General features: G+C 29.2%; 1 protein-coding gene across 1 annotated transcript in view; it reads left to right on the top strand.

The window, feature by feature from the left end:
- Positions 1–12,031, top strand: part of LOC114128708 (protein Wnt-5b-like) — a 60,121-nt gene that overhangs the window by 43,204 nt on the left and 4,886 nt on the right. Inside the window, exon 5 of the mRNA XM_027993282.2 lies at positions 1,089–1,191. Coding sequence (XP_027849083.2) covers positions 1,089–1,191 — 103 coding nt within the window. The remainder of the gene's footprint in view (positions 1–1,088; positions 1,192–12,031) is intronic.

Genomic DNA, 12,031 nt, shown 5'->3' with positions numbered 1-12,031 from the left:
AAAACGGGTTAGGTTTTCGTGTCACTGAGCACGTCATATTATAATCAAACTATGCTAGTTAATTTTTTTTAATACACAATTTTAGTTTTTATACTATACATACAAACATAAGTAATTACTTATAAATTTATTCGAGAATATAATTTAATATTATATGAAACACGCGATGTTGGAGCTGTCTTGCAGTGTTTCTATGAATAGATTTTCAGATGATTATATTCGCTTAATTGCACAATTATATTATATAGCTGTATATAACGTGTGTAAACTATAGACTATAATTTGTATGACTATTGAACAAAAACAAATTCGCAATTTTGTGTTTTTAATTAGAATGATATTTCTTGTTTGTACATTTTAATAATTTTAGTTCGATGATTTAAAAAAAAGGATGATGTATCGATGCTTAATTATCACTGGGTTATTTTTTCTATTACTTTTTTAAATTTATTTTATCTAAGACGATTTGATAAGCATGTTTATATGATAATTTGTTATTGTACGTACATAATATTATATGGTAAAATAATACTTACGTTGAATAATGTTTAATGTTGTAATGTACCTATATAGTACATAGTTTTCATAATATTATTTAGTTTGACGTTATTTAAGTGATACATGCATATTGTATAATATACTTGATAACTACCACTTAATCACTTAATAAATATATCCTGTTTGATTCTAAATTAAATAATAAACTATTTTGTATGGACCAACATTGTTGGATCTATCAAGATATTTTTGTATTATATTTAAAATAGAGATTTTATTGAATATTTGAATGTTACAAAAATTTAGACGACTTAATAAAATACTGAAAGTAAGCAACTCGTAATTTATTTAGTCTCTTAAAAAATTGTATTTTATCATCAAAAAGTGAAAATAAGAAAAAATAATAATGTAAATGTTGCACTTATTAAATATTAATCGCCGAAAATGTAAAACGAATTTTGCAAAATACTAAAATTGAATACCAAATATCCTTAATCCAGAATCTATAGATGACCCTAGTTATCAGTATTTATTTCCTGCTGTTTATTTTTATTTGTTATTAATGTTCGTTATGTTAACTTTGTTGGTAGGCTGTACTCAAGAAGTCCAGAGTCACGTGCAAATGCCATGGTGTTTCCGGTTCATGCAGTTTGATTACGTGTTGGCAGCAATTACCGTCTATTCGCGAGTTGGGTGAGTACCTGCCTAGCCGCTGGCCGGATGAGTTTATATTATATAATTTATAATACACTAATTACACCTTAAATATAAAAACAACAAATTGTTACATGACGGAAATTAGGAATTCGGTCGACGACAACGCCGATGTTATCGACGGAAACGGGTCCCGTGCGTACAATATAAGCGCATATATAGTTGTAATATCATTATAGGTACCTATAGTAGTAGTGGTAGTAGTAGCAGTAGTAATAAAAAAAAGGAAACGTAAAACATCGTAGTTTGGTTCAGATCACAATTATCATTATTATTAACTATTAAGGATCAACGTGATGACGGATGATGTATTGATGCCTAATATATAAAATAATTATCATACGCATCCGTTTCGGCCACACGTGAGACTTCTAACAATAATGGAGACTGAACTGTTATTTTTTCTGTTCGATTAAATATAATATATACATATATAGGTTACCTACGTGTATTTATTTGTGTGTATACCTTCAATATACCTAATATTTAAATGTATAAAGTGATACGGATAGAGTACTTACGCCTATAAAGGATATATTATATTAAAGTGTTGTGTTTCGGGAACCTGTTTGACATCAACTCCACCAGCATCTCCATTCTCCGCCACTTTATACTATAATATAATAATATAGTATAATATACGACAATAGTATTATATATGTATGTATATTATTATAATATGGGAAAGTATAATATATTATTCTTAAGTGTATTGGCTAATACTAATTAGTATAATAATATTATTATTACGGTGGGAACAAATATATCGGCGGCCAGCGTGTGGTGGGCGCGTGTCTTGTAGCGGTACGATGGCGGGTGGAGAGGCGGCAATTAATAAAATCCATTAGGTCGCCAAGTAGACAATTAATCACCAGTATTGTGCGTAGGTACGACATTCCAAGAGATTCATCTCAGCAGTGCTCCCCACCGCCTCGAGACACCAGCCGTATAGTTTGCCGTTTTTTCTCCTCTTAACATGTAAATCCGTATATTTATGTGACGTTTTGATTTAAAGGTCTTCCGTCCTTGGACGGCATTGGAGTGGTTTTTATTATTATTATTATTATTTACAAGCTATACGAGAATTATTACGCGCGACCCGCCGATTGTCGAATCGACTGCTGCTGCTGCTGCTGCTGCAAGTGGCAGAGATACAAATATACTATCGGACGAAGTACCTATCGACAATTTCCGATGTTCCATTAGTCTCGACGAAGTATAATATTGTGAGTCATGATACCTAACCTAACCTAGGCGGGAGATGCGTGGAGGTCGTTCGCAACGAGATAGTTTGTGACCGAGACACATATTATTATATGTTGTATCGTAAATATTGTAAATATAATACATTTTAATAATATTTTAATATTATATATCACGCACGATGTCGAAAGTGAATCCGAGTATCGTGCAAATAACCGGTACAGCCGACGTGCCTTACACATTATTGTGTATTTAATATTTTATAATATGTGTACTGTGTGTTATATGAACTGACGACACCGGAAATGATATGACGGGGCGGTAGTTATACTAGTCCCTCTAATGTGATTTTTATCAGAACGGGTTCGGCACGTGTTAAATTATTACTGTCGAACGCGCCACGTGAGAAACGCGTAATTGTAATGAGTACTTCGCGGCGGCAAAACGATAATAATTATAAATTCTGAATTTCACATGATAACAATTTATTATCATTGATGCATTTAGAGATGTTGAAGGTGCTATATAATAATATATAAATTGAATCTCAATTTTAGACGTTTTAGGTAGGAATGAAAAATACGTCTAATTTTTTTTTTTTAAGAATAATTTAACATTGTTAAATGGTTTTCACAAGGAGAGGATCAAAAATCTTCCAATAATTCTTTATTTATTTTTTCGTAGGGTTTTGACTTATTTCTAAAACTTGTATTTTCAATTTTGGATTGGTGTTTTGTTATTGAAAAAACTGGGTTTTCAGAGGTTTAAACTTTTTTGAGTATTTGACATCCTTTGTTATTTGATGGTTCGTTTACAGACAGATGACCTATTTTGCTGGATGTTCACGCTTTTTTATGACTATAATCCATATTTATTTTGTTTTCCTAATCTGCATGCACAGGTTTAGAGTTCTTAAATTAATAGGTTTAATATTTTTATGTTCGTACAGCAATTAAATTAGTTTAATTTTAAGATATAACTGTTATTTAATGAAGTCTAGAGGTAAAAAAATAATAGTGACTAGTGAGTGAAATTTTTGTTTGGTCATGTAAGACGTAAGGTTATGTTTCTAGTCAAAAATTCATTTTGGCCTAGCTTTTCATTAGTCATTATGAAATGTATATCTGTGTTGTAGGATGTAAATTACGAATGAAAATGTGGTTAGGTTTCTAATTGGTAGTTACTAGTTAACCTAGAAATTCACATGTTTTCCTTTAAGAAATTTTATATTAGCCCAAAATTTGTCTGATCTGAGCAGATTTAATTATATGTATATTTAAAACAATTAGGTAAAATTAAGTAAAATATAATTGGTTTTCATTTTATAATGTTTTAAAAATTTAAATTAAAATAGAAACTTTTGAATTTTTGGTTTGATTAAGATTGGCGGTGGTTTTTAAAATGATTATTGGTATTTGTTTACCACAATATTTCCTTGAACATTGTGTGATTTTTCGGCATATAAATATAAATAATTTTTAAATTCTCAAGTATAGAATAGATTTACTCGCTGATGAATAAACTTATTTATTTTAAGTTGGTTTAGTGATTAAACCTTAATTTCTTTACAAACATATTATCGATATCGATGATATCGACATATTTGTTCGTTCATTAGTCATTACTCATTAGAATTAATGATTTTTTGGATTAGTTGCTTGTTGATAATTTTAATTCGGTGGAATGACGCCGCGAGTTATTACTTTATTAATTTTACTGAGCTATTTGTGAATATTTATTATTTATTATAATGAATAAATAACTGGATAATTAGTGTACTTACGTATTTATTTAGGAAGGGTAGTAGTCTTTTTAAAGTGGGGGTGGGGGGACTTACGATTTTCAATAGAACAGAACTACTTAATTGATTTTTCTGGTGTAAAATTAATGTAATAAAACAGAAAAGCACAACTGCGTAGTATATTATATTATATTATAGTAAAAAGTAAAAAACATAATGCAGCTAAAAATGATTGTGCACACATATATGTTTACATTACTATAGTATAATAAATTCGTTTTAGAAATTATTTAGAGAATAAAATATATACAGTTAATAAAACATTGTATTATTTACTGTTTTTGAAGTGTATAAGTTTTGTTTACTATATATAATATTATATTTATATTCGTTATTCGCAATTAAAATTGTATTAACATAATAATTATTAGATAATAGACATGCCTACTTTTTAAATTATAATTTATAATCAATAAAATAAAACATCAGGAAATATATTTTAATATTTTATAACTTGCTGGCTGAGTGTGCTACATTCCATCCTCTTCCAGTCTTTTGTCTCTTCAAGCATCCCCTAATTACTCGTATGATGATATCGTATATAGAACTCATATGTTTACTGTAGGTACTCATTACTCATATATACCAATGGGGTATAATTCGTATTAATGTATAATATGTGAACTATGCAGTATGCACGGGCGCCGGACAGATTGGAGTTTGTGTTATGGTTATTACTGTATTGGGTACTATACGATTATAATACTTATTGTATTGAAACTAAAACAAGAAAAACAAATTAACGTACATTATCGAGAGAGAGAATATATTATAATTGTTGTTTTATTGTTTTTATTCGCTTCCACGATTGAAAGAAAAATGGATACGGGATCTTAAAAAAAAAATAAAAATAAAAATGTGCGTGTACCGCTTAAATAACTCTGCCTATATATACAGACTACAGATTACAGTTTTTCATTGACACGGTTTATCGTATTATATTATAATATAATTGATAAAGAGAAAAAAGTTTCAAGTGAATATTTTACACATTTATACCCGAGTCTGATGTATAGTGTGTTGAGTTTTATTTATTGTTATTGTTATTATGGGCACTTATCGTGCGTATGATATTGTTGCTCGAAAGTTGAAATCATATACAATTTAAGTATCTACGTTTAATAATTTATATGAATGTCTTACATAGTTTCCTAGATCAGATAAATGCGTGTTAAATGGGCGTTTAGGATCACTCTAATAATATGTAGTATATAATATTATACATCTAAAGAGGTCAGGGGAACGTCCACACAACGGCGATATATTGGTATATCACGATATTTAAAGGAACCATTCGACCGAAATCGTTGATTATTTTCAGTCGATATTGTTTCTGAGCGACTTCCCGACATTCTATAATAATCGTTTGATACAGTCTTACGAACTCGGATGCATAAATATAGTATGTAATATGTATCGTATATACAAACACAATAGGTACCTATAACTGCATGCTATATACAACTGCCTATATATATATATATATATATATATATATATAGTGTTGTTGTTTTGTGTGTTTTTTTTAATATCAACCGTATAATTGTATGCAACAGTCCGTTACAGTTCGTGAAATTTCGCCACGGGCATTTCCTCATTCACGTATATACCTTATATACGTACATACCTTCACACAGTGCTTTGTGACGGGATCAAAAACGAACAAACATAATGACGTAGGACTGGATAAGGGTGTCGAAGTGTCCGGGAAGAAACAATTGTTTAGTCGATTCAATATGCGTAATCACTGTGCTTTTGTTACATAAAAAACTGCGGGTTTTATATTATGCATAATATTATAATATATGCGTGTGTGTGTACAAATGTACAATCGTCCTTTAAATGCGTATATATATGGGCATAAAACAACTAATAACAACTATTACCGCCTATACCGGTGACCGCCGAGATTGAGAATATATTATTATTTATTAGGTATATAATATACATATATACTTTTTTTTGAAGACTGATTTAAAGTAAATTTATAATTTTCTAACCAAATTCACGTTACTCATCACACATCTGTATGATTATTTATGCAGTCTATTACTTTTCCTTCAGTTTAGTTCAATATTGCCTGTTGTATAAATACTTACACGACTTTAGATTAAACGTGAATGAAATATGTAAATTAAATTTTATATGTTGTGGTTTGGGACCGATTGTTTATTTTCCTTACAAATGGAATTGGTAATATATTCATATAAAACGCATAATGTTATAATTAAGAATAAATTAAAAATTAAAATAGTGGTTTAAAATTAGTAGCTAATTAAAATTGTATAAAGGATACAACTTCTAAGTTTAAAACTGGGGTACATATGTATCTCTGTGTACGATAGGTATGTAGTAACTAAGATATTCTATATAGATGTTATTACACTTCATACGAGAAAAAAATCTCTAAGAAACGACTAGATATCGAGGACGATAGACAATAATTATACCATATTTAATGTATATAACGTATAATATGTATGGCATGCTGCATAATGTTTATATATAATAGATAGAAACCTAGTCGGACAGCAGCCGCCGCGTTAATCGAAATTTTTTTGCTATAATATTATACGATCGGAAGCATCTTTGAACTATACAACTTACACGCATATAGTATAACAGCTATTACCTTAGTATTGTGCAGGTGTATAAATACGAAGATCAGACTTCGGAAGCGGAAACTATGTACAAATTTCACCGAGAACGCTCTAAACACAATATATACCTACTCTCGGTGTAAAATAAAATATTACATACGTGAGTATTGCCCATATAAATCGCGACCGACCGATAGTCCGACACTCCGACAAGACGGTACGTGAAAATCATTGTTTCGATCGTTTCGTAGATATACGTACTTATACCTACACACAAAGACGGTCGTCGCGGGTTCGCAGCATCACTTTTTCTCATTATGTTATTATTAAATTATACGCATCGGAACGCGGTGGCTGTCGAAGACAATTTGTACTAAACGGGCTTCGCAGACACTCGCTGGTCGGTATATAATAGTTTTATACCGCGGCGGCCTAGCTAGCTATTCAAGTATATATTATTATTATACATACATAGTTTACTACATTCCTGCCGCAAAGATCCGTCCGCGTATACAATATCGCTTTGGTATCCGAAATCGATACGCGATGATAATATACGAGTATATACCTATTCATACACACCGCCGCTACCGCGCTGGTCTGGTTTTTTGCTTTTATTTTTTATTACTCTTTTTAATTTAATTTATTACACGAACCACCGCGATGATAGCGGCGGCGATTTCTAGTTTCGCAACATCGCCTTTGATCGTCCGAAAAGCGGCGAACGCGCGTTTGCTGGTTATACATATAACCTATATATAACATATACGGTGTAACTGATGGTATATAAAAGCCGGTCTTGAATATTTTTCTTATTCAAAGTTCACGATATATGTATACAAACAACTCGAACACGTATAATACAGTGCATATGTATGTATATATAATACCTCGCATTATTGTAAACATGGAATTTCAGTTATATACCGCCGCCGAATTCACTATTAGTATATTATATTATATATGTATACGTTTCGGGATGTGTTTAAACCGTCTTCGACGCATGTTTGTATATTTTACACGAGTTTCGTCCAAATACAATTTTAATGTACCCTCGTAAGTCGGATTTATTTCATAGGCATAATACGTAACGCGTATGTTTCATAGGTATATATATGTATACCGTTATTAGTTCGACGAATATAATATCACCTGAAGTCCTGAAGCGATATTATAATATAAGAAGTAATGGATGGCATCGTATACCACGATGTTATAATATTATTATTGTTTGCCCCGAGCTGTAAAATGTCGTGTGTCTACATACGCATTTTGACTACTGAACACGAACATATCATAATAATATACTGAAATAATCAATACTAGACATAATATTATAATACGAGGGAATATACTATTGTAATAGACACACATATACTGACGTAATAAATAGATATATATATATAACAACCAAAATTATTTAGCATTTTAGTAGTGCGTTAAGATATGTATGAATTATAAATTAATATCTTAATCAATATTGAACATGTAATTATTATTACCTATACATTACACATTGTATCTCATATTATAACTACATTGCGTACATGGTATAGGTGCGACTAAATTACTGTGTGTATTATAAATTGTTGTTTTTAATTTTATTTAAGATTTTGTGAACGAAATAATTTATTACAAGAGAAAATCAGTCTCTGTGAAAAAGTAATATTTCAAGATTTAAAAAAAGTTGGTAAGTAGGTACCTACCTACCTATCTTAATAATAAACCTGACTATTGTATAAATTGGAAATGAATTATGTGTTGTTTGTATTAATTTGATTTTTGGCTATAGATTCTAAAGTCGGGCTATTCGATACGATAAAAATATTGTAGGTAGGTAGGTACCTATTGGATAATTGTACGAGTATAGGTAACCGCTATCATTATTTTATAAAACAAAACTGGATTTCTGATACGATAATGAATATATAAATACATTTAGATACAATATAAATATGTAATAGTATCGATGATTAACATGTGTGATGTTAGGAGTGCCTCCAGAGTGAAGAAGACGTGTTTTTCGTAAGTTTTTAATTGTTTGCATTTTAATAATAGTAACAGCTATATTCCACTGTACGCGCGGTTTCACGGTTGTAAACGGCGTTTATTCAAACACTTGTAACAATAAGAGTATAATATTATATTAATGTGTATATTACATAACATTTTAAAATTACTTTTTAGTGTATTTTATACGAGTGTGTAAAAGTTTTAGAACGAAATTGTTTACATAAAGTCGACTGGTTCGTACCGAAAAACGACGTGGGTGTCCGCGGCGTTCTTTACACTTGCTTTAAAATCATACAACTATGCTCTGTTAATAATAGTCAAGAAAGAAAGTTCACTCAGTCCAATCTGTCTCTGTTCTAATTAAAAAAATGCATTTCCCGCGGGTTTTTTTCGTATCGCAAATATTTGAAGTAGAAGTGCGTATAATATGTATATTGCAATTAATAACAAAAGTTAGGTATATTTGTATAGTTAACGTAGTCAACACATATTACAATATAAGTCGAGGAGTTAAAGTTTTTCTTCGTTTATTTTTACGCATTAAATTTAATTCAGTAATGTTTTGAACTGAATCAATTATAAGAAGTTTATAGTATTATGATAGATATACTATTGATACCGGTATAGACGTATACTGTATAATGTATGTTTATAAATGTGAAATAATTGTAATTAAAAACTGTATTTAATGCTCAAAAGTAGAATTGGAAAAATGTTTACAACAATAAAAATATATACATTTTTTATAATTTGCGTACCTATAATGTTTTAAATACAAGTTTAAAGCATTTTATGCTTTGAATTATTATTTTAAATATATGCTTTTCCATCCTTCCAATTCAAACACTAATTTCATTAGATGGTCTGGAAAAATAAATAATATATTTCAAACATTCTCATGACTTCTGTATTATTTATGCAAAATGTGCCTTAACTTGAAGTAGTCATATTGTAGGAATAAAACAATAAATAAATCAATTTTTAGTCTTTTTTGAATCATTCGTCATTCGATCTATGCCTAGTTATAATTATAGTTACCAATTTTAAATTAATATTTTAATATTATTAAGTACAGTAACTTGAATTCACCAAATAACTTATTAGTTGCATGCGTGTATACAAATATAAAGGAACCATAAGAAAAACATTTTCTCGTTTTCATTAAAATAAATTAGAGTATTAGACTCCTACAAAATTTGAAGCTTATTTGTGCTTATACGTTCATTATACAAGCTATTGACTTATAAGTATAGGGGTAGGTACTTAATAGGTCTGCTCATGAGAGGAGTAGTGGATCAATAGATTGTGGGATACCATTGTGTTTGGAATATAGGAAAAAATGTTCCTTCTAATTATATGGGCAAATTATAGAAACTAAATTGATATTAAAACATGGGTTACAGACATTTGGGCTTCTCGTATCATTTCAATCTGTTCCATGTCACAGGATACAGATGTTGGTTAGGTTATTATAGTATTGAAAACTATGATTTTATCAGTCATTACATTTGAAAAGATATTTTTTATTTAAAACTGAAGCCAATTGTTGCTAATGATTGCTAATATATCGTTAATATTAGTTAGTTAGTATTATATGTTATAACATTATAATGTAGCAGATACAAATAAGTACCTAAATAGACAAATTAGTAAATCTAACCTAATTGGAAATATCCTCCAATTAGTCACATAAAATGTTCTATTTCTACTAAAAAACAAAATTTATAAAATAAGAATATAAGATTATTAATACGATAATAAAATCATTTAAACTCATAACAATTGTTAATTTGATTCATACATTAAAGTATTATACTCGCTTAATTTAACATTTAAAAGATAACAATCGTTTCGATAACCAATTAAAATTCTTAGTATTTCATTAATATGCGAATTTATAAACAATTATAATGTATAAAAGAAATATTATATGGACCATAATCGTTATTGTCGTTAATATCTAGAATAAAATACAACATTAATATTAACCTTAGAATAAATATGTACAATATTACATTTATTTGATTAATTGTATCAATTAAATTACCATTATAATTTAAATTATTAAACAAATATTAATCTGTGTGAATATGGATGTTTATATTGTGTAAAACATTACTTATACTGTTTAAAAACATATTTTGGAAACCTACATCCATTAGCCACTAATGGGGAGTAATTAAAAATTTTTAATTTTAATATTATATATTTGTTTAAAGATATAAATTAATTTTGAAGTCATTGTATTCAAAAATAACGTAAAGCCGAAAAGTAAAGGAAATAGTGATTTTTAAACGGGTTACATTTGAGAAAAATATTTCAGGATCTTACTTGGCTGTGTGGTGAGATGTTTGTTGCTGTACACGTGCAGAATATAGAGATTGAGACAATGTTTTGGTAGGGAATTTTTTTTCCTATGCCAAAAATATTGTTTTTTATTTTTAATATTAAAAAAAAAACATATAATCAAGCCATAATATTACATATGGCATGGCAGTCATTGCGGTCCACGTAGCAAGAATAGAGAAAAAAATTTTGGCTGTGGAGGAAAGGATGAAATACTTATATAACTCATAACAGTTAATATAAATTACAAATTATAAAATATTATATAATATATAAAAGAGTAATTTTTTTCGTATAACATTGCCGTGAGGGGGTTTATCTCCTTCTTGTATCTCATTTGTCTGTCTGCTTGCTTGTATAATTACAATGTATACGGCCAAGCTCCGTTTACGAGAATAATATTTACGTTTGGACTCGCGTTTGAGGAGGGACACTTGGGGCGCGAGTGTTAACGAGCGTACACCAAACAAGTGTCGCCCGAAGCAGAGACAATATTATAACACTATAATATAATACTTGATACGAGTAGACGAACTTAGTATACACAATAGGTCGAGTGAATGGCACGAGGGGGGGACTCATACGTATATACGATATACATATGTAATAGTATGTATAGGGTAGTGATTCTCCAAGTATGCTCTACCCTATTTTCATTTAAATTTTTATTTTTAAAAATTTTAAATATAAGTTCTTAAAAACCATATCTTCAAATTCTTGAAATTGTATGTATCTACTACTTAAAGAGTGTTATTCTATGGTGTTACAAACTTCTGTTTTTATAAATTATATTTTTATGATTTTTATAAAATAATTTTTTTTTTTATAATTAATCTAAATTACTATAGATCCCACA

The sequence above is a fragment of the Aphis gossypii genome, chromosome 1 (genome assembly GCF_020184175.1).
Source record: "Aphis gossypii isolate Hap1 chromosome 1, ASM2018417v2, whole genome shotgun sequence".
Lineage (NCBI taxonomy): Eukaryota > Metazoa > Arthropoda > Insecta > Hemiptera > Aphididae > Aphis > Aphis gossypii.
Note: the sequence above shows the minus strand (reverse complement) of the source record. Positions and strands in the feature narration are given on the sequence as shown.